Source organism: Neovison vison, chromosome 3, assembly GCF_020171115.1.
Source record: "Neovison vison isolate M4711 chromosome 3, ASM_NN_V1, whole genome shotgun sequence".
Classification (NCBI taxonomy): Eukaryota; Metazoa; Chordata; class Mammalia; order Carnivora; family Mustelidae; genus Neogale; species Neogale vison.
This window is the reverse complement of record NC_058093.1, coordinates 173,163,967-173,188,685: the sequence shown is the minus strand read 5'-3', so window position 1 is coordinate 173,188,685 and position 24,719 is coordinate 173,163,967. Positions and strand designations below refer to the sequence as shown.

The 24,719-nt window shown below is 35.0% G+C and overlaps 1 protein-coding gene across 3 annotated transcripts in view; it reads right to left on the bottom strand.

Annotated features, from left to right (window-relative positions):
• ROCK1 (Rho associated coiled-coil containing protein kinase 1) overlaps positions 1-24,719 on the bottom strand; it is a 148,354-nt gene that overhangs the window by 37,199 nt on the left and 86,436 nt on the right. For 2 of the 3 annotated variants that reach the window (XM_044243307.1, XM_044243308.1), the window contains exons 12-18: positions 23,530-23,618; positions 21,255-21,303; positions 15,877-16,012; positions 14,475-14,566; positions 14,130-14,376; positions 4,072-4,178; positions 2,506-2,656 (exon numbers count right to left, since the gene is read on the bottom strand). In XM_044243307.1, coding sequence (XP_044099242.1) covers positions 2,506-2,656; positions 4,072-4,178; positions 14,130-14,376; positions 14,475-14,566; positions 15,877-16,012; positions 21,255-21,303; positions 23,530-23,618 — 871 coding nt within the window. The remainder of the gene's footprint in view (positions 1-2,505; positions 2,657-4,071; positions 4,179-14,129; positions 14,377-14,474; positions 14,567-15,876; positions 16,013-21,254; positions 21,304-23,529; positions 23,619-24,719) is intronic. The other variant, XM_044243309.1, reaches the window with a different exon arrangement.

Genomic DNA, 24,719 nt, shown 5'->3' with positions numbered 1-24,719 from the left:
TAAGATTTTAATTTCAAAAGTGATCATGCCTAAGTGGGAATAACAGATTGACAAGCAGAACAATTCCTGGCATAGTAATAATTAAAAGTTTGCTGCAACAGATCAAGCAAAGGGATGACATCCCCATGAACTAAAAGAGAAAAGGAAAAGAATATATTGTTTATATCACTTGGAAGCAGAAATGCTAAATGATTCTAAGACTTCTGGCTTGGGTTCCTGGATGTTGCATATCACCATCTTTAACCATAATAATAATATTTCCTGGTTACTGAAAACTTTCTTTTTTCTATTTATTTACTTTAGAGAGAGAGTGTGCAAGTGGGGGGAGGGAGAAGGGAGGAGGGACAGGGAGAGAAAACCTTAAGCAGGCTCCCCGCTAAGTGCAGAGCCTGATGCTGGGCTCGATCCCAGGACCCTGAGATCATGACCTAAGCTGAAATCAAGAGTCAGTCAGATGTTTAACCAACTGAGTAACCCGGGATCCCTCCATTTATTGAAAGCTTTCTATGTACAGGCACTTTACATGCATTTGTTCACTTAATATCTTTTTAATAGTCACAGAGTAGCTTTGTTTGATTGATTCGAAGCCTAGACTGCTAAAAACTATACAGCCATCAACTAGCATCATGAGAATAAGAGATAAGAATAGGTTTGACAGATAAAATCTTATGTTTTTCCCTTGAATGAACTGAATTTAATATATTTTTAAAAGATTTTATTTATTTTGAGAGAGAGTGTGCAAGTGGCGGGGAGGCAGAGAGACAGAATCTCAAGCATATCCTCACTGAATGCAGAGCCGACATGGGGACATGGGGGCTCAATCTTGTGACCCTGAGATCATGACCTGAGCCAAAATCAAGAGTCAGACATTTAACTGACTGACCTACCCAGGCGTCCCTTGAAAAAACTGAATTTAAAGTGTCAAGTGACACTTGCAGACTGTAGCTGGTTATGAAGAAGTGCAAGGTGAAAAAAGGAAAATGCCTCTTTCTAAAAGTCTGGCTCTAAAGGGATAGAATAAAACAATGGCAGTTAGTAAGGATCTTGTATTATTACAGGAGTTACTTTATCTTTTTTTTTTTTAAGATGTTCTTTATTTGATAGAGGAGAGAGAGTGAGAGCACTCAAGTGGGAGAGGGGCAGAAGGAAAGAAGCAGCAAACTACCAGCTGCGCAGGGAGCCTGATGTAGGGCTCAATCCCTACCTGAACCTAAGGCAGGCATTTAACCAACTGAGCCCCCAGGTGCCCACCCTTTTTTTTCCTTTTTAAATGGAAGAGACTTGCACATGTTCATAAGAAAGGATTCAGGGGCATCTGCATGGCTCAGTTGGTTAAGCAGTCTGCCTTTGGCTCAGGTCATGATCCCAGGGCCCTCAGATCCAGCCCCATGGCAGGCTCCCTGCTCAGTGGAGAGCCTGCTTCTCTCTCTCTGCCCCTCCCCACTGCTCATGCGCTTTTGCTCTACCTCAAATAAACAAATTAAGATCTTAAAATACAAGAAAGGATTCAGTAGAGGAAAGGGGTTAAGGAAAAGGAAGAGGAAAGACAGAAGATGAGATAGGAAGAGACTAACTCTGAGTACAGCTAGAATGGATTAGCCAGAACGAGAGGAGGATCAGTATCTTCTAAGATGAAAATCAAGGAAGATGAGTAAAGAAGTAGACAGGCTGATTAAGTAAGAGAACAGGACTTTGGGAGTTCACACCTATGCTTTCACTATTTCTTTTTGAGATAAAAGTTCAACTAAAAGTGGAGTGATAAAGAAATGGCATAGACATCTGAGAACAGAAATAAAAGTCTGAGAGAAGGACAATGAAAGATGTACTAAAAACAGACAGCTCAAATGAAGTTGGAGATAATGCATTGGGCTAAGCCCCATCTAAAGAATTACTTGAAGTGAAGAAAGTTGTTGGTTGTTCTGCTCTAAGGTTGTGTTTAGAGGCATACCCCGTACAGTGGAAATACAAAGAAATTAGAAAATTGAGGGTACAAAGCAAGAAAGCAAAGAAACAAAAAGACAATGAGTTCCAGAATGGATCAGGAAGAAAATGAAGGGAAGGTCTAAAAAATACTAGGACCTAAGAGAGATTCCAATGACATTTATAGGAAATGGAGGGTAACAGAATGAGGGGAAATAGAACGAGAAATTTAATAAAACGGAAGGTATTGCAGCGCCTGGGTGGCTCAGGCTGGGTGTCCCAGATCTTGATTTCAGCATGATCTCAGGAGTGTGAAATAAGGCCCCATACTCAGCAGGAAGTCTGCTCCAGACACTCTCTACCTCTACAACCCCTGCAACTAAAATAAATAAATAAATAAATAAATATTTTAAAAGGAAAAAAGACGGCATCAAAAGAGAAAAAAAGAGAAGTACCTTTTTACTAGATCACAATTTATAATTTCTAAGTGTTTATACTATTATAAAATGAAATCTTAAATGCATTCTTTTGGTAGGCATTACTAAAAAAATTAATCATATAGAAAATATTAAAACTGACACTTACCACACATTGCAACAGACTTTGCCTCTTCAATAGATTGATGTTTGTCAGTTAAACGAGCTTTAGTTACTTTATGTTCATTTACCTCTTGTTCTAAACGTTGTTGTAATGATTTAAGCTTATAGTTTAAATCTATCTCTAAATTATTTTTTTCCTGTAAAATGAAAATGAGTTATGTAATACACTATGCAAAAGACATATTACTAAATCTTACATTATTTAACATTCTGTAAGAGATAATATATGAATCACATGGGCCTGAAATGTGATATCATATTTACTTAAATATTTTTATTTAGGACATAATTTTATTTTTCATACTTTCTTGTGTATTTCATATTATTTCTAATGTCTTACTTTAAAAAACATGATAAGCACATACAAGTAAAAGCAAAATATCACCCCCACCACTCCCGGAAGAGTTGTGGTGGTGGTTATATTCAAGAGGGCTCAATGTTAGGATCAGAAATAAACAGGACAATTCTTTGGTTCACTAAAAAAATATGTACTGCTACTTTAAAAAAATTTAAATTCAGATTAAAATCTACACTAATTTACATTAAATTAAGATTAAATCTACACCTAGATTTACATTGCCTTGACAAAAGGACAGGTCAAAACGTATTCCATTTGTTTGGGTGCATCTTCTACTCTTCCATCTTTCATCCTACATCCACATTTACATCAGGCTTAGATGTACTACTCTTGATTATCACAAAACATGTCCAAAGGACAAAATAAGTGGTGCATTTTCTGATCATTTATCTGAGGATCTAGTAAACCTATATTTCAGGGAGGAATTGAAAAATGTGAGAGCCAGATCTGCATATTATCTGCATATTATCTATTTAATCCTTTTCTTAGCAAGGTAAGGACAGAGGACCAATGATATTTCTGATTAGTGAGAAAACTATAGATAAAGGGCAAACATATATGCTCTTTACTACTTTGCTAACTTTTACCATTAGAATGGAAAAAGTACACGTGGTCTACCATACAGCTATCCTTTGTTTTCTTTTTTCATAAGGCTAGTAAGGTTCAGCACCTTCATCTTACCCAAGTACGAAAACATGGGAGAAAAATTCTACATGAAAAGATATTTCCAGGGACACCTGGGTGGCTCAGTGGGTTAAAGCCTCTGCCTTCAGCTCAGGTCATGATCCCAGGGTCCTGGGATCAAGCCCCGCATCAGGCTCTCTGCTCAGCAGGGAGCCTGCTTCCCTTTCTCTCTCTCTGTCTGCCTCTCTGCCTACTTGTGATCTCTGTCAAATTAAAAAAAAAAAAAAAAAATTAAAAAAAAAAAAAGAAAAGATATTTCCAAACCAAAGTAATTTGAGATGATCAGATAATATCAAACATCTAGTACTCTTCAAGGTTAAAAACAAACAAAAATAGTACAATAAAAAGCACTAAACACACATACACCCCCACAAAACCACCATCAAGTATAAAAAGTTTTAGAAAGTTTATAAATATTAGGAATTAAGAATGAAATCTATTTTATAAAAATACATTGTAATACCTGAAAGTACACAGTATCTCATAATTGGCACATGTTAAATCATTTACCTTTTCTGAGTGATTAAGCATGTCTTGAGCTTCTTTTCTTTCTCCTTCCACTCTTTCAAGATTATGTTTGAGATGCTTCACCTCCTCTTGTAAAGATGTAATTCGAGCTATTAAGTGAGAAGAAAGTTCAAGTCACAAAGTCATCAAAAAAAGAGTTTGTTTTTCTTTTTCAGCATGACCATTAAGACAAAAACGTTTTAGGGGCACTTGGATGGCTCAGTTGTTAAGCACTGGACTCTTGTCTTTGGCTCAGGTCATGATCTCAGAGTCAAGACCAAACATGGGCTCCATACTCGGCACAGAGACTGAATCCCCCCTCCCACCTTCCGCTAGAGCTCACGCATGCTCTCTCTCTAAAATAGGAAAGAAAAATCTTTTAAAAAAGGACAAAGTTCTAAAATTTCCTGATTAGGTAGAATTTATTAAATTATAAATTACTATTAAATTTTTAATTATCAAAATATATTTTTATTTATAATTAATTTATTTGATGTTTTCTTGGTAATATATACAATTAACTACAATGTGCAGTAATAAAAATGTTAAGGCTCATTGGAAATCATCCAGTATATATTCCTCATTTCACAAATGATCAAAAGATGGAGCATGAGCTGGGTCCAGAAATCAGACAGGAGTCCTTATTAAGTGTTCTTTTTCCATCATATTAAGAGTAAGACCCTTTAGTTAATTAAGGCAAGTATTCAGTAGTCTTTATGTGCCAGACATTCTGAAAAGCCTTTAATTACTCTTAAGCTCAGTGAAGCCATACTCTGTTTTTTATAGGAAACTGAGATTTAAGGAATTCAAGTGCTCTAAACGACACTTGGTTTTAACCTACCACCTGGGGCTCATGCCATGCAATGATGGCAACTTAAATATTTAGTAACGCTCTTCATTAGAACATGCTTGAGGACTTACATGTTTTTAATGCATAAGTATTTAATAAATGCACAAATTTAACTAGATTTAACGCAGAATCTAGTATTAATCTAGTATTAATTAATTAATTAATCATTTTCTTATTCTGTGATTCAAAGCAACCTAGGATTCAACAGGAAATGGATAAAGCACCCCCAAAAAGCCAGGAAAAATCCTATACTGCTCTAAGTTCAGTGTTTAACTTGCTGGACCTGCCAAGATTTCAATGTACTCTACCTGCCTCTACATTTTAGTGTTTCTAAAGTAGTTCTTTTTTTTTTTTTTTTAATTTTTTTTTTTTAAAGATTTTATTTATTTATTTGACAGAGAGAGATCACAAGTAGGCAGAGAGGCAGGCAGTCAGAGAGAGAGGAGAAAGCAGGCTCCCTGCTGAGCAGAGAGCCCGATGCGGGACTCGATCCCAGGACCCTGAGATCATGACCTGAGCCGAAGGCAGCGGCTTAACCCACTGAGCCACCCAGGCGCCCCCCCCCTTTTTTTTAAAGATTTTTTGTTTATTTATTTGACAGAGAGAGAGATCACAAGTAGGCAGAGAGAGAGAGGAGGAAGCAGGCTCCCTGCTGAGCAGAGCGCCCGATGTGGGACTCGATCCCAGGACCCCGAGATCATGACCTGAGCCGAAGGCAGCGGCCTAAACCACTGAGCCACCCAGGCACCCTGAAGTAGTTCTTTAATGAACAAATGACTATCACATCTTTGGCACCCGAATGCTTTGCTGGGCTAGTTCTAGGATTGAGAGAGCAATGAAACAAATTTATTTAAACACAAATTTACAGATAATACTGGCATTATGTTCATGTACAAGAAAGAAACACCTGCCAGTTTCTTTCAAATGATTGAGCAAAAAATAAAAATTATTTATGTGTTTGTATGGACAGAGAAAAAGTTAGGGTGGCAGTATGTTTAAATGTTGAAGTACTAGCAAAAAAATGCTTCCTTCAGTATTTAAAATAAATAATGGGCTTTAAGTATCTGTACAAAGATGGTAATTTCAGGTTAAACAGAATTTTTCATGTAGAATAAGATTAACAGAAACCAAGTCCTAAGAAGAAAAAGAAAAATACAGATGAAAAATCCTATATAGAAACCTAATAAGCTTATGAAAGACATATTAAATAAAAGTTTATTTTCTTCATCTATTCTATTTTTAAAAACATGCTAAGAAAATATAACTTGTGTGATCCATAAAAACAAAAATGCCTCATATATAAAAATAATAAAAATATTGTGAAAGGAGGAAGAACCAAAATTTCAGGTATCATAACACAAACTGAAACATTTAAGCTTCTAGAAGAGAAGAGGGAGTACCTTCACGATTTAATCAAACAATTCAACAGGTCACAATAAAGGTAAAAGTACAAACTGGACTACATTAAAAAGAACAAAAGTAAGACCTCCTGTTTGTAAGCAGACAGCATTTAAAAGTGAAAAGGCAAAACAAAGAGAGGGAGAAAACAACTATGATACATGTATTTGACAGAGGACTAATACCTAGTGCTCATAAAAAACAGTAATGACAAACTATCCAATTAAAAAAAAGAGGCAAAAGACATGAACAGCACCATCACAAACTATCAATAAACACGTAGAGCTGCTCAGTTTTAGACACCAGGAAAATGAAAATTAACCCATAAGGAAATACCATCACACCCCATTAGAATAGCTAAAACATCAATGCTGACAAATTCAGTGGGGAATGAATCTTGTCCTCAATGAGGAAGTGGAGCAACTGGAACTGTCATACACCCTTGGTGAATGTAAACTGGGGTAGCTACTTTGATATATATAGGCATACTCGGAAATACTGTGGGTTGAGTTTTAGACCACAGCAATAAAGTAAGTATCTCAATGAAGTCAAATGAATTAATTTTTTGGTTTCCTGGTACATATAAAAGTTACACTTACACTACACTCTATAGCCTATTAATTGCACAATAGCATTATGCCTTAAAAATGTACATACCTTAATTTAAAAATACTTTTTGCTAGAAAATACTGACCATTATCTGAGCTTCCAGGAGTCCATCTTTTTGCTGGGGGAGGGTTTTGCCTCCATGTTTTGGCTGCTGATCACGGTGCTGGTTGCTAAGGTTTGGGGTGCCTGAGACAATTTCTTAAAATAAGACAACCATGAAGTTTGCCATATCGATTGACTCTGCCTTTCACAAATGACTTCTCTGTAGCATGAATGCTGTTTGACAGCATTTTACCCATAGAACTTCTTTCCAAACTGGAGTCAATCCTCTCAAAGCCAACCACTGCTTTTGTTTAGGAAAGATTCTAAATCCATTATTGTCATCTCAACAATCTTCACAGCATTTTCACCACGTGTAGATCCCCTCTCAAGAAACCACTCTTTGCTCATCCATTAGAAGCAACTCTTCATCCACTCAAATTTGATCATGAGTTTGCACACCCTCAGGCTCCACTTCTAATGCTGCTTCTCTTGCTGTTTCCACCACATCTGCAGTGACTTCCTCCACTGAAATCTAGAACCCCTCGAAGTCACCCGTGAATGTTGGAATCAACTTCTGAAATTCTGGTAATGTTAATATTTTGACTTCTTACCATGAATCATGAATGTTCCTAATGCCATCTAGAATGGTGAATCACTTCTAGAAGTTTCCAATCGACTTTCCTCTGATCCATCAGAACAATTCTCTCTATGGCAGCTGCGGCTTTATGAAACATATTTCTTAAATCAAAAGACTTGAAAGACAAAATTACCCTTTCATCCACGAGCTACAGAAGGAATGTTAAGTTAACAGGCATGAAAGCCACATTGATCTCTTTGTACATCTCCATCAGAGCTCTTAGGTGACCAGGTGTATTGGCAATGAGCAGTAATACTTTGAAAGAAATCTTTTTTCTGAGCAGTGGTTTCAGCGGTGGGATTAAAATATTCAGTCAATCACTTGTAAACAAACGTGGTGTCATCTAGGCTTTGTTGTTCCATTTCTAGAACACAGGCAGAGTAGAGTTAGCATAATTCTTCAGGGACCTAGGATTTTCAGAATGCTCAACTTCAGAATGGCTTCAGCTTAAAAGTTACCAGCTACATTAGTCCCTAAGAGGAGAGCTAGGCTGTCCTCTGAAGCTTTGAAGCCAGGCACTGACTTCTCCCCTGTAATTGTGAAAGGCCAAGACGGCATCTTCTTCCGATAGAAGAAGGTGATTTCATCCACATTGAAAATCTGTTGTTCAGTGTAGCCACCTTCAGTAATGATCTTAGCTAGATCTTCTGAATCACTTGCGGTTTGTTTCACCTTGCACTTTGATGTTTAAGGAAACCTCTGCCAGGTTCAAACTTTTCTCCTGCAGTTTCCTCACCTCTCTGTCTTCACAGATTTGGAGAGAAAGTTGGGCCTGGCTCTGGATTGAGCTTTGGCTTAAGGGAATGTTGTGGCTCCTTTGATCTTCTATCCAGACAACTCAAACCTTCTATCAGCACTAAGACTGTTTTGCTTTCTTATCATTCATGTGTTCACTGAAGTAGCACTTTTAATTTCCTTCAAGAACTTTTCCTTTGCATTCACAACCTGGCTTACTGTTTGACACAAAGGCCTAGCTTTCAGCCTACTGTGGCTTTCAACATGCCTTCCTCACCGAGCTTAATCATTTCTAGTTCTTGAGCTAAAAAGACACGCAACTCTTTCCTTCCCTTGAATACTTAAGCAGTTATTGTTGGTAACTGTTAACTGGCCTCATTTCAGTATTGTTGTGCCTCAAAGAACAAAGGCCCAAGAAGAGAGAGAGAGGGGCAGGAGAAAGGCTGGCAGGTAGAGTAGTCAGCACACACACAACATTTATCAATTAAGTCTGTGATCTTTTATGGGTGTGGTTCATGGCACCCCAAAACAATCACCATAGTAACACCAAAGATCACTGATCAGAGTTCATTTTAATATACGTAATAAGAATGAAAAAGTTGGAAATAAAGAATTACCAAAATTTGACACACAGACATGAACAAATGATGTTGGAAAATAGTGCTAAAAGACTTCCTGAATGCAGGGTTGCTGTAAATTGCTCAATTTATTAAAAAAGGCAGTTATATCAAAGTGTTATAAAGCAAAGAGCAATAAACACAGGAGGTCTATACTTGGGATATTTTTACTAAAACTAATTAACATTCTATGACTCTGCCACTCCTAATTGTATACCAACAAAATGCACAGGTATGATAACCAAAAAACATGTACAAGAAAATTCCTATAAGTGCTATTCACAATAGCCCCCAAATGGAAATAACTGCAGTATACATGTTTTACCATAGAATAAATGATAAACTGCAGTGGTCATACCTAATAAATGGAATACCACACAGCAAGAAGAACAAACCATTGCCTATACAACAATACAGACAAATCTCATAAACATAGGGGTAATCAAATAAACCAGACACAAAAGAGTGTTTACTGTATGATTCTATTCATAAAAAGTTAAAAAACAAGCAATCACTAGTCTCAAGTGAGCATCAATAAAAATACTGCAATGGACTAACACATTTCAAATATATTAAAATCCAGGAGTTCATAAATATATTTTAAAAAGTCCCTGGGAATCTTTGGAGGATAAAGAATCCTTTATTAAAAGGAATGAATCATGTATTTCATCTTTCTTTTATAAGCTATACCTCTATGTACTACATAAATGATGAGAAATGCTTTCTTTTTAGCAGTATTCCAGATAACAAATGAATGAGGAATGATAAAATTTGGTCATCACAGCTGAAAACTCTTAAATAGACAAAGGATCTAGGCAACAATCATTAATGGCTACTAATATCACAAAATAATACAGCCAGACTTTATCTGCCTCCTGGTGCTTAAATAATATTGCTTACAAGTATTCTTGCCAAAGCCCTACCTGAAATAGATCAAGTCTCCAGAAGTTCCAGCTTAGAGTACCAGAAGAGACAGAGCAACATGTTAACTGACAGCAGTAGACAGAATCAGCAAAATTCAGAAGGAGATGTTCAATAAAATAAATTTTAACACTTAATTTCTTCACATAACAGCAACAACAAACTAAAAAGAATAAAAAAGGGAGGGGGAATCTATAGATAAAAGAAGCCTAAGGGACACATTAATGAAATGCAATGTGTAGACCTTGATAGGATCCAAATTCAAACAAAATAAATACAAGAACAGCAACAGATTTGGGACTGCTGGAGGAATGTGAGCACTGACGACCAGGTATGTTACAATATTGTAACCTTTTTTCCAGGTTTCATGATATTGTGGTTATTTTTTTCTTTAAGAATCTTTAAGACATACTGAAATATTTATAAACTAAACAAAGTAATGTCTGAGATTTGCTTCAAAATAATTTAGTGTCAGAGGTTTGGGGTATAAAAAAAAACAAGACCGGCTGCTAGATGATTACTGAAGCTGGATGTTGAGTACACTGGGTCATTATAATATTCTACTATGGTATTTGTCTGAAATATTCCAAATTACAAAGTTAAGAAACTGACTAAACAATAGTTTTTAAAAAATCTTTTTCAAATGGTTAATTTAAAAAATTCATTTTTTTTGCATTTCAATCTAAGAATCATTGACTACTAGATGAAGAGCTTATAATTTCATTTAAAATTTTTATTCCTTCATGACATTTCAATCTTTGTCCACTTGCTTTGTTTAAGCCTTGACATCCTAAACTTCTGGAATCCAGTGTTTGTCTGCTACAGCAGCCTTTCTGAAATATGAGTCCAGGTGTTGGCAAACTTCAGGCCCTCAAGCTGTTTTTCTATAGACATGAAGCTAAGAATGCTTTTTCATTTTTAAAGAATTGTAAAAGGTAAAAAAGAAGAATATATAACAGAGATACATATGTGGCCTACAAAGCCTAAAACAGTTACTAACCAATTGTGTTTTAGGAGTCATTTCCCATACATACATAGAAGCTTCTACCTACTATGTATACATGGAAGACATTCAACTAAGAAATAATCATGACCTTGTCAGAAACCCAACATCAAACTATGAGAAATTAAAAAACAAAACAAAACAAAAACTATGAGAAATTTATACCTGAGGGACCTGAAATTCCTTATGAACTATAAAGAATTAATATAGAAACTAAGTTCTTTTTTACCATGATGTATCTTTGTATATATGTTGAATCTCATGTAAATTGTGTGCACTTTTAAATGCATATGAGCTCTGAGTCACATTTAAATTAAAAACTAAACTGAAGTTTAGGGAGCACTGAAATAGGATAAACATCAACAATAAAGCATGCTATAAACTTTCCTTAACTTCACCAACATCTAAAAATTAGATTCAGTTAAAGCCACTGTTGAGAAACGTATGGATCATGGTCTATTCCTTGAAAGCAAAGGCACTTCAAAGTTCAATCATACCCAAAAGATCACAGACTTAAAGAATTTAAAAACGGGAATGATATCTGAGTCACCTATTCTAATTTCTCTGGTTTGTAGATACAGAAGGCAGGTGAAGTAACTTTTACACAGGTAGTAAGTTGTATATAAAAAAGCCGGGAGGGCCACCTCGGTGGTGCAGTCAGTTGAAAGTCCGATTCTTGGTTTCCACTGGGATTGTGATCTTAGGGTCTCAGGATCCAGCCCTGCCTCAAGCTTTGTGGTCAGTGGAGTCTGTATGAGTCTGTTTGGGAAACTCTCTCCCACTGATGGCCCCTCCCCGTCCCTGCACCCTCTTTCTCAAATAAATCAATCTTAAAAAGAAAAAGAAAAGCCTAGAGAAGCAATTTAGGAAAGTGAAGTATGAAGTTTTTAAAATACATATATAAGGTTACTTTCTCAGTTTTATATTCAGATCTATTTTAAGCCTAGTCCCTGAGAAATAAGATTGCACAACACTCAGCTAAAAACCAAAGGGAGATCCTAATTTCCGTTTCCATAGTCACAAAAACTGACCCTAACCTCTCTCCACAGAATTATAGCTAATATCAAGCCCCAAGAGACCCTGAACTACGTTCCCATCCTGTGACTAAGGTTAAAAGGACTATCCCTCCCCCAAATTTCCCCTGAGCCATCTGGCAACTTCCCTGCATATCTGTTTTGATTAGGTAGTATGGATGCTGTAGCTAATAGGAATAGAAAAATATGTGAGAAGTTGGGAGAGGCAGGGATCTTTTTGAAAATGAATTCATTATATTACCATTTCCAAAACTGTTCCTTTACTATTAGTTACATTCAATCTTTTTCCTTTTAGATTCATAAAGACTGCTGATATTTGTAGTCGTAAACTTCCCAAGAACCTAATCCTTTATACTTAGTGGGATGCTGGTTCTGTAATTGAGTTTCTATTTCTGCCAACAATGCACAAGGAATTCCCAGGTTTTAATAGTGATAATCTTCTCTCTGGATTAGTCCCACTTTGAGTAAGGCTTTTGTAAATTAGGTACATTTTAAAATTAAGTTCGTGGTAATCCAGCTGTAAAATTGGAAATACCACATTACTGACCTCACAGGGGTGCCTGTCACGGTGAACAAATTATATTATGACAGAAAAGTAAGCATTATTCTGAAAGAGAGAGAAACCACTTCAAGATCTTTTTTTTTTTTTTTTTTTAAGAGAGAGAGTGCATGTGAATCTCAGGCAGGCTCTAGGCCCAGCGCAGAGCCCAACACAGGGATGGATCTCATGTCCCTGAGATCATGACCTGTGCCAAAATCGAGTCAGATGCTTAACCAGCTGAGCCACCCAGGTGTCCAAGATCATTTTCTTGGAGAATAATATGATCAAAACTATGTTACTTTATACTTAAAAATGATTAAGATGGTAAATGCTTTAGCCACAATTAAAAATAAACATTTAAAAACTATCTTCCATTGATAAAATGTGGCATTCACAAAGTGGAATATTACTCATCCTTAAAATGGAAGAAAAATTCTTCTCTTTTAAATTTGAATTTTTTAAACTGAAGTATAATTACAGTATTATAATAGTTCCTGGTATACAATACAATGATTCTACAATTCAATACATTACTCAGTGCTCATTGGTTAAGTGTGCTCTTAATCCCCTTCACCACCTATGTCACCCACATCCCTCTAGCAACCACCAGTTTGTTCTCCGTATCTAAGTGCCTATTTTTTGTCTTTTTTGTGTGTTCTTTTGTTTCTTAAATTCCACTTATGAGTGAAATCAAATGGTATCTGTCTTTCTCTGACTTACTTCAACCAGCATTATACCCTCCTCCTTTTTTATGGCTGAGTAATTATTCCATTGTGCATATATATACATATATACACACACACACACAACCCACATCTTCTATATCCATTCATCTATGGAGGGACACTTGGGTTACTTCCATATCTTGGCTACTGTAAATGTGGCAATAAACATAGGGGCACATGTATCTTTTTCAAATTAGTGTTTTTGTATTCTATGGGTAAATAACCAGTAGTGGAATTACTGGGTCATGTAATAATTCTGTATTTTTTCTTTTTTTAAAAGACTTATTTATTTTAGAAAAAGAGAGTAAGCACAGGAGGTGGAAGGGTAGAGGGAGCCAGAGAGAAAATATCCCCAGCAGACTCTCCACTGAGTGCGGAGCCTGACACTGGCTCAATCCCCAGGACCCTGAGATCATGACCTAACGTCAAATCAAGAGCTGGATGCTTAACTGACTGAGCCACCCAGGTGCCCCTAGTAATTCTATTTTTAATTTTTGAGAAACCTCCACAGTTTTCCACAGTGGCTGCACCAATGTGCATTCCCACCAAAGGTGGGAGAGGCACAGGAGGGATCCTTTTTCTCCATATCTAAAAAAGAAGAAAATTCTGATACTTGTTACAACACAGATAAATCTTAAGAATATTACACTAAGATGAAAAACACAGATACAAAAGGATAAATATTGTATGACTCCTCTTTTATGAGACAGTCAAATTAATAGAGTAGAATGGTGGTTACCAGGGGCTGGAAGGAGGGAGAATGGGGAGTTATGATTTAATGGGCATAGATTTTAGTTTGGGATGATAAAAAGGTTCTGGAGATGTAGAGTAGTGATGGTTGCACAAAAATGTGACTGGACTTTATGCCACTGAACTGTATACTTAAAAATGGTTAAAACAGTAAATTTTATGTTATGTATATTTTACCATAATAAGAAAAAAATATTACCTTGAAGGTCTCCAATCATCTCAGAATCATGACCTCTGTCTCTTCGTTCAGCTTCTAATACAGCTTGCAGCTGGTAATAGTCCTTGTCCGTCTGTGTCTTGGAATTCTCTAAAATTCTATTTCTCTCCTGCAATTCTCTGTTTAGGGACTCTAGCTGACTAACTGACTTACTCATCTCTGTGTGACTCTTCCTTAATCTGACAGCTGTGTCTGATTCTGTCCTAAGTAAGTCATTGGCTTCTTCTAGCTATTGGGGAAAAAAAAAAGAGCAAGAGAACAGGTTTTTGACCAAAATACCAACTTATTTTAATCATAATTTTAAAAAATCTTATTCCAAAAACTCACCTGCTTTTGTAATTGTGCCAGCTTCTCATTAGCAAGCTGTGAATTTTGACTGACTTTCTTTAAGTCTTCCAACTGATCCTTTAATGTAGAAACTAGAAAATGAAGGAAAAAATTTAGGAATTAGAAAATTGTCATAGAGGAAACATATAAATGCTTAAAAAAATGAAACTGAGTCTTAGGCCACAGTCAGTTACATTAGGCTCACTCCCAAAGCCAACTTTCATCATGGAAGTATTTATACTTAAATTCAACAATAGAGAATGTAACAGATTTTTTTGCAGTGTTGTAATACTTCAATTTTTTTAATACCTTAATAAAGTCAATCTATTAGTGAAACGTTATAAACCTAGCTCTATTATTTATTTTTGAATAGCACAAATCTTTGAATAGTTCAATATCTGAAAAATGGGTCAAAATTCAAGGTACCAAATGGTCTGTGGTGTAGAATAAGCCTTCCCCCCTCCATGGTCTCAGTCCCTCTACCTGTCCTCCTACGCAATTATTACTTAATTCTTACATACTCTTCCTAAGACAGTGTCTATACCCTAAAGCATAAAAACACAAACATTAATATGTTTTTGCATGCATTTCTATACACCCATTCAAGCATATCTAAATAAGCTTTTTTTAAAAAAAAGATTTTATTTATTTATTTGACAGAAAGAGAGAGGTCACAAGTAGGCAGAGAGAGAGAGGGGAAGCAGGCTCCCTGCTGAGCAGAGAGCCCAATGCAGGGCTGGATCCCAGGACCTGGAGATCATGACCTGAGCCAAAAGCAGAGGATTAACCCACTGCGCCACCCATGTTTTAAACATCTCATGTTTTAAACAATCTTTACTATTTTTTTCGATTAAAGATACATCTTAGATATAATGCTATAAATATCTTGTTTATATGTCATCATATGTGTGCACAAATGCATACATAAAATAAATTCCTAGAAATGAAATCACTGGATCAAAGCATGTAGAAGCAAAAGCTATTTTAAATGTATTTCTAATACTAATATGAAAACACATGAAATCTTAGTTAATGGTTCTCAAATGGCTGCTTGTTAAATAGAAGTACCTGGAAAGCTTATACAAGAAACCAAGGCCCAGGCCACATATCTAGATCAACTAAATTAGAATTTCCGGAGCTTAGGCATCAGTAGTCTTTAAAGCTTCCCAAGAGATTCCAATATGCACACAAGGATGAAAATCACTCTTCTAGCTAAAACATTATTACTGACTTTGATATGTTATACATTTATCTTGGGACATGGGTAATTAGTTCATCAGGTGTCTTAGGATTGTGGCTTCAAAAATATATCATAGGCCCTAAATTTAAGACAACCTCATGACAAAGACTTCAGAAACAGTGTTAGAAATTCCAGGCCTTTTCAAAAGTAGTAACAATTTACCTTCATTTTCTACATTCCTCCTTTTCTCATTTTCCTGTTCCGCTTTTCTCTGGTACTCATTAATTCTATGCTGTAGCAACATTTTCTCCTTCTCAATCTGAGAAACTGTAGATTCTAGGTTTCTTCTTTGATTCCCCTGAAAACATAAGGATACAAGTCACCATTGCAAATTAAACTCTTTATTTAGAGGAATACTGTGTTTTTTAAAAATAAAACACACAAAGACTTAAGACGAATTTTTTTGTTTCAAAATCAGAAAATACCACTAGTGACAACTTTCTAAGAACAGAATTAGCTAGCCTTATAAGAGACAGAACCCCCTTTTCAAACCAGATATGGAAATTTTTCAGATTTTTAAATCCATAATATAAAAATGAATCTTATCAGAGAGCTGCTTTATTAGTTTAAGATGGCCAGAGAGCATTGTATTACCAATATTTTGGTTGATTTACAATTCTAAATTAAAGACATTAGGTATGAAAGATAATATTATTACACATTTGATAATTAAATGGTATAGAACTCAAATGGTACCAGATGCTAGTGTGTCTCCCTTAATCCTCTTCTGTCTCAACAATTTACCTTTTCTAAGATGTTCTATGTATCTACATACTAATGGATATTAAAAAACAATGAAGGAAATACTTATTTTAGAAAATGAAACCACAAGAGAGGGGAGGGTTAAAGAAAAAAAAATACCCAAACCACCACCATATTGTTTCTGAGTTACCATTTCCAGCATTTCTTGCTTTTGATGCTTCATTTTTATCTTTAAGACTCCACACTGGGGTAACTTCCTTTCTTGTGTTTTTTTCTGGGCTTTCCCACCACCAAACAAAACTCATATTTTAAGTAAAATGCTGTTAGATTTAGTAAAATTTGAGGAGATCATCCAAGGTCTTTCCAATTCGAAGATTTTATCATGTTAACTTAATTTTTTTCATTTTTAAAAGTCTGAAATAATTATACATTTCAGAAGGTTGCAAAAATAGTACTGAGAGGTTTCATGAACACTTCATGAAACTCATGAAATTCTAGTTTCATTCCCCTAACATAGATTTTATGTAACAACAGTATAGTAACAGATCAGGAAATTGATACTCATTTAAAGTGCGTGTAGTCCTATGTTATTCTAGCTCATGTGTAGATTCACGTAACCACCACACCAGTCAAGATAGAGAACTGTTCCATCACCAAAACCAACTCCTTCTAGCCAGCCACTACTTATAGCTGCACACATCACCCTTCTCCCACCACCCATATCCCTGGCAACCAATAATAGGTCCTCCATCTGTATTAATTTTGTCATTTTTTGAGAATGTTATTTTAACGGAATCATACAGTATGGACTTTTTGGGACTCGCTTTTCACAGTGAATATAATGCCCATGAGATCCATCCGGGTTGTATGTTATCAATAGTTCATGCCTTTTTGTTGCTGAGTAGTACACCATAATATAGATATATCAAAGTTGGTTCGACCATTCACCTATGGTAGGACATTGTGATTATTTCTAGTTTTTGGCTATTAACAAATAAGGCTACTATGAACAAGAGTACACAGGTTTTTTGAGGATATAAGTTTTCAACTTTTCTGGGATAAATGCCCAAAAGTGCAATTGCTGGGTCACCTGGTAGTTGCCTGTTTAGTATTTTAGGAAACTGCCAAAGTATTTTCCAGATTGACTGTACAACTTTACATTCCCATCTATAATGTATGAATGAACCAGTTTTCCTGTATTCTTGCCAGTTTTAGTACTGATACTATTTTTTATTCTACTTGTTCTAATGATTATAAAATGATATCTCATGGTAGTTTTATTTGCATTTCCCTCATGGTTAATGATGTTAAACATCTTTTCATGTGTTTGTTATCTACTCTGAGAAAAGATACATGTATTCTGCCAAATTTCAAATGGGATATTTGTTTATTACTGTTAAGCTTTAGAGTTCTTTAAATATTCTACAGATTCCTTTTTGAGATACATAGTTTCCAATCTATATCTTGTCACTTCATCTTCTTATCATGGTCTTTCACAGAACAAATCCTGATGAAGTCCAATTTGTTGAATTACTATTCTTATGTGAATCATGTTTGTGGTGTCATATGTCTAAGAACTTTTCACCAAGCTGTAAGTCCCAAGGATTTTCACTTTTTTTTCCTAGAAGTTTTATGTTCACCTTTAAATGTATGACCCATTTTGTTAATTTTTACATAAAATATGAGACTTAAGTTGAGGTTCATATCTTGGTCTATGGATATCCAATTGTTCCTGTACCACTTGTTAAAAACTGCTTTTGAACCTTTGTAAAAAGTCAATAGGCTGTAAACAAGAGATAATGATGTGTGGTTATCTCTGTAGTACTCTCTTGGTTAGATTTAGTTATCTGGGTAATTCTAGTTTCATAAAACTCATTGGGGAGCGTTCCCTTCTTTTATATATTTGGGAAGAGACAGTGTAGAACTGGTACTAATTCTCCTTAAAACATTTGGTAGATCTCTCTAGTAAAACCACCTGGTCCTGGGGATTACTTTTTGGGCAACTTTTCTTTTTATGTTTTTTAAAGACTTATTTGAGAGAGAGAGAGAGCATGCATGTCTGTGACCTAGTTGGGGGAGAGGCAGAGGAGAGAACATCTTCAAGCAGACACTCCACTGAACATGGAGCCTCATGGGGAGCTCAATCCCACAACCCATAAGATCGTCATGACGTAAGCCAAAACAAAGAGTCAGATGCTTAACCAACTGACCCACCCAGGAATCCCTAACTTTTGGGAAACTTTTAAATTATGAATTCATGATCGTTATATAGGGCTATTCAATAATCTATTTCACATTGTGTGAGCTGTGATAGTTTGTACTTTTGCAGTCACATGCTCTACCACTGAGCTATACCCCCTAGTTTGTACTTTTGGAGGAACTAGTCCAGTTTACCTAAATTTCACACTTACATGTTTAGGATTGTTTGTAGTATTCCTTTATAATCCTTTTGATTATCTGTAGGGAGTCTAGTGATATGCCTGCCCTGTTTTATTCCTGATACTGATCATTTGTGTCCTCTTTTTCCTCTATCAATCTTGCTAGAGGTCTGTCAATTTTCCAAACAGCTGGCTTTTTGTTTTCATTGATTTTCCCTACTGTTTTTATTTTCAATTCCTTTGGTCACTGCTCTTATCTTTTTTTCCCCTTCTGTCTAGCTTTGGGTTTATTTTGCACTTCTACATTCTTGAGGTAGAAGCTCTGACGACTGATTGGAGATTTTTTTCATCTTTTGAAATGTGTGCCTTTAGTGTATAAATTTCCCTTAGGCACTATGTCAGCTGCATCCCACAACTTTTGATATTTTATTTTCATTGTTCAAGTATTTTTTTAAAGATGAAGAACAATAACTTATTTTATTATTAAGGTATAGTTAACACACAATGTTATGTTAGTTTCAGGAGTACAACACAGCAATTTGACAGTTCTCAATGTACGTGTAGTCACCACATAACATTATTACAATATACCTGGCTATATTCCCTATGTCATACATTTTATCTTCATGACTTATTTATTTTATAACTGGAAGTTTGTACCTCTTATCCTCTTCACTTACTACATCACCCATATCCCAACAACCTTCAGTTTGTTCTCTGGATTTAAGAGTCTGTTTTTTTGTTTTGTTTTCTAGTTTCTACATATAAATGAAATTATATAGTCTCTTTCTCTGTCTGCCTTATTTCACTAAGCATAAAACCCTCTTGGACCATCTATGTTGTTGCAAATGACAAGATTTCATTCTTTCTTATAAGCTATAACTCTTCAACATAACTTTATGAGGGGGCACCTGGGTGGCTCAGTGCTTCTGAAGGTGCTCTCTCCCTTTCCCTCAGCCCTTCCTCCTGCTTGTGCTTTCTCTCTCAAATAAACAAATAAATATTAAAAGCAAAACAAAACAAAACAAATAAACATCAACTTTATGAGACATAATTAACATTCCAACATATTCTTCCATTCCCGTTAAGACTTACTCTTTGATCTATGGATTATTTAGAACTGTATTGTTTAGTTACCATGTTTGCAGATTTGCCCAATATCTGTTAGTCATTCTAGTTTGATTACATTTTGGTCAGAGAACACACTCTATGATTTTAATTTTTTTAATTTGTTGAAGTTTGTTCAGGATATGGTCTATGTTGGTATGTATTCAGTGTTTGGAAAGAATGTGTATTTTGCTGTTGTTGGGTACAAGATTCTAGAACTGTTAAAAAGATCTTGTTGGCTGATGGGTGTGGTTGAGTTCTCCTGTACATGGATTTTCGGTCTATACAGTGACACTGGAGTCTCCAATATAATTGTGGATTTGTCTGTCTTTTCAGTTTTATCAGCTTTTATTTCACATATTTTATAGCTCTATTATTTGGTGGATACAAATTTATGAATGCTATGCCTTCTTAGTGGATTGAATTTTATCTGTTTTTTAGAAATGAAATATCCAAAGCTGAGCATTTGCAAAATGGATTTCTTACATACTTAGAGCTTAATAAATTGTGCTACATACACACTGACCAATGTAAGTTGGTGAAATATTGTACCTATTTGTATTACATGTGTATGTATGTATGTATGTATTAAATGTATATGCATATCCAAAGCTACAAATGAAAAAAACAAAAAACAAGCCACTGACAAATACTATTCCTTAAGAAAAGAGAAAATGAAGACAGCACAAAACCATTAAAAGATTAAATCTGAAAAAAAAAAAAAGGAAGAAATCAATAAGGCTATAAAAAGTATACTTCTTTTTAGGGTACTCTCTATACACATAGTGAAAAGACATTATAAGGTGATCAAAAGGAAGACAATGTATTATATATTTGCAAACAAACATCTGATTCATGAAATGTTTTCCTACTAAAGACTTATTAGGTGATCATGGAAAACACGAGTAATTCTAAAATCAATACATTCCCCATTTGATCACATAAAATTATGTTAATGTCAGTCCTTTTAAAAAGGACTTTTTAAAAATAAGTTAAAAATTGTACTCTTTCCTCTTTTCTATTTGTCTCTTTCTGCTGTAGCTCCAGATCCCATTTGATTCTCTTGCTCCTTTCTCACTTTTCAAATGTTAAGAACCACTGAAATGAAATTTATGTACTAAAATTTTAACATGGTTCTAAAATAAAAGTACATACACAAAGGAAACAGAAGTATAATCTAATCTATATCAGTTGAAGCTGCAGCTCCTAAGTAAAGGCTTCATCAGAGTTCTTTGACTGTCTTCTGTATATCAACGTATAAAGTTCAAATGCAATTTTCTTAGAAAACAAAACAATCTGAAAAAGGAAAAAACTCTCAAAAAGGAAAACTTCTGATTAGAAAACAAAAAGTACCTCTTCATCCAATTCTTTCATTATCTTGTCTAGCTTTATCTTTGAAGTTCTGTAAAAACAAGAGCAGTAAAGATTAGAAATATGTTTTTTATTGCCCAGTGGTGGAACACCACATTCATTACTTTTCCACTTAACTAAGATGTCTTAACATCTTTGGTGCTATGGATTCCTTTGGCAGTCTAGGGAAGCCTGTGGCCTTTTCTCAAAATAATGTATTTTAAAATATAAAATAAAATCTAGGATTTTAAAAAACCAAAAATACATTAAAATTCAGTCTTAAGTTTAAAAAAATACATGAGGGTGACCAGGTGGCTCAGTCAGTTAAGCATTCAACTTTTGAATTTTGGCTCAGGTCATGATCTCAGGGTCATGAGAGGTCGAGCCCTGTTTAAGACCACCCCCTCTCCATGCTCGCCGGCATATGGGCGCCCTCTCTCTCTGTCTCTCCTTTAAATAAATAAATAAAATGTATGTTTCAGTAGTATGTGTGCTTCTTTATTAATACATTAAACCACAAGATCTAGTGGTAGTAATTTCAAAGTAGTGATAAGCACAAATGATATTTAGGAATAACAACTATAATATATGAAAATATTTATGGTACCTATTAGTAATAAAAAATTCACAACTACTGCTAATAAATGTAGACTACTGCTTTTGTTCATAGTAGAAAGAAATGCTGAATTTTCCTTATAAGTTATGGAAAACACTTTTTCTCATCCAAGTTTAAGAACTTGAATTCTATCCATGCACCCTCTGGGGGAGGTCTACGGATTCCAAGTTAAGGATCCTTGAACTCCCTCTCACACAGTACTTGCTAATAAACAAAAATTAGCTACTTAAACTTTATACAAGATTAAATAATGAAGGGCAACGTGGCATATATAACCGAGTAAATGTACCATGGAACAACCCAGTCAAAAAATTGAGATAAACTGAAAGTGTATTATCTCCACAATTTGTTTTCTTTGGCTCTGAACACAACCCTTGGCTTCAAATCTGCATGTATAATGTTTCACATGGATGCATCATCAAATACCTCACTCAGCATGCCCAAAATGTTATTCCCTCTGCTCCACACCCTTACCCCATATATCATTTTGTTTTTTTCTAGGTATCCCTAAGACATAACCTAAGATTCATCCTTGACTCATCTTCCTCTCTCATTCCCATTTAGTTGAATAAATGTCAAGTGGTGCCAACTAACCAGAGTTCTTCTTAAAAAGTAAATTTTATCAGTTTTTTACTTAGTTGAATGACTTTCAATATTTTTCCATCATCTTCAGGATATATTCCAAATTCCTTAGCTTGTCAAAAACAAAGTCCTCTAAGACCTAGATTCTGTCAACCTTCCTACCCCCATCTCAGGCTTCCCCTTTTCCCCCAACATTTTCCTATCATTGCAGGCCACTCTGACCATTCCTACTTCTTCCTCAAATTGATACCCTACACTGCCACAATCACTAGTTTAATTTTGGGTAAAGAAACTTCTTGTCATATTTATTTCCATTTCCTTCCCTTATTTCCATATTTCATAATTGGGAATTCTTTCCAAATCCTGGGATCAGTTAATTATTTACTTATATTGTGTTTTTTTCTGAAAAAAGTTCGTATTATATACTTATGTATTTAATCTATCCGGAATAGTTTGCAATGAGAATATTACTTGTTTCCTCTTTGGCCCAATCACAAAATTGCAAGCTTCCCCAATTCCATTTGTTGAATACTTATTAATCTCTGTGTTACTGCTGTATTTCATTTATTCAATACCATCCACAAAAAATATAAAGTTATTGTTTGTAGTTAATAAGTAACAACATTTTGCTAGGTTATTTCAAATAATTTTGATTATATATTTTATAAATATACAGATTCTTATTAGATTTAATGAATCTTACATTTAATAACATTTACATTTTAGGAAGCACCTTATTTAATGTCAACTAATTTGCCCTTTCAGTCAGATAATTAAAATGGCAGAAAAAAGTAACAAGTCAGGCACTAAGTGAATCAGCATTATAGTTTTTTAATCAAAACTGCCAGGAACAAATGCACTTTAAATATTATGAGGACAATATATCTGTAACTAATGCCAACTTAAATATTACTTTCCAATTCTAGCCAAGACATTCTTCATTGAATGAATATAACCAGCAACTTTTATACCTCCACTTCATTTCCAATTACTTTTCAAGTGTTTTATAGAGGGCAAGTTTTAAAATAAGTATGTGCTATACAATTTTTAATATTAAAAACATAAAAAGTACTTTCTCACCTGCACTTCTGCTCCATTTCATCTTTTAATTGTATTTCATTATGCAGCTGTTCTTCCAGCTTATAAATTGTTTTTTGCAAATTTTCCTGCTTTAATTAAAAACAAAATAAAACAAAACTCATCCTACTAAGAATATTCATAGAGAACTTAAAAATAACAAATATGTTACCATTCCTTTTTCCTTTCTATCTGAAATTGCTATTAACTTAATAAGCATTTTTTCAACACCCAGAAATATGTCAGGCACTGTGGTAGGCATTAGTAATATAAAAAATTAAGATTTAGTCCCTGTGCTCAAGAGGCTAAGAATTAAACAGAGGGGCATAAAGGAATAGGAGGGTGAAAAGAACCTACAATAATCCAAAGACACAAATATTACAATATAATGTGGTGATGACAGGGTTATATATAAGGTGTTCTGAAGGAGTGAAGGGGTCACATCTAATTCTGCCAGGAAAATGTAATGTTTGAGATCAGACCTATAAGATAAAGATATTTACTAAGTGGAGAAGGCAGTAGAAAAAAAGGCATTTTAGACAGAATGAATGAGTCTAAAAGTATAGAAGAAGAAAATATGATATATTTTGTATACAGAAAGAAATCAAGTATAGGCAGAGCACAGAACATAATACAGAGAATGAGTCTCATAAAATCTGAAAAGGTGAGCGAGACTATGATTATTGTAGGCAAAAACAGTAGTTAGGGACTTTAACCTTTAAGAATTTTAAAATGGGTGAAGCCTGGGTGGCTCAGTTGGTTAAGCAGCTGCCTTTGGCTCAGGTCATGATCCCAGGGTTCTGGGATCGAGTCCCACATCGGGCTCCTTGCTCGGCAGGGAGCCTGCTTCTCCCTCTGTCTCTGCCTGCCTCTCTGTCTGCCTGTGCTCACTCGCTCTCTCTCCCTCTGTGTCTGACAAATAAATAAATAAAATCTTAAAAAAAAAAAAGAATTTTAAAATGGGAAACAACATAGTAGGCATTTTAGAAACATCACTTCAGTAACAATAAGGTGAAGAGAGTAGAGGGCAGACAAATTCTAATCAAAGTAACCAGTTAACAGGATTTTGAGATGGTTCAGGCAAGAGTATATAGGTTTGACATGAGGCAGAGGCTACAGGATTGAAGAGGAGGAAATGAATAACTGTGTTAGTCAGAAGGTAGAATTTATAACCTAACAACTGATTAGAAATA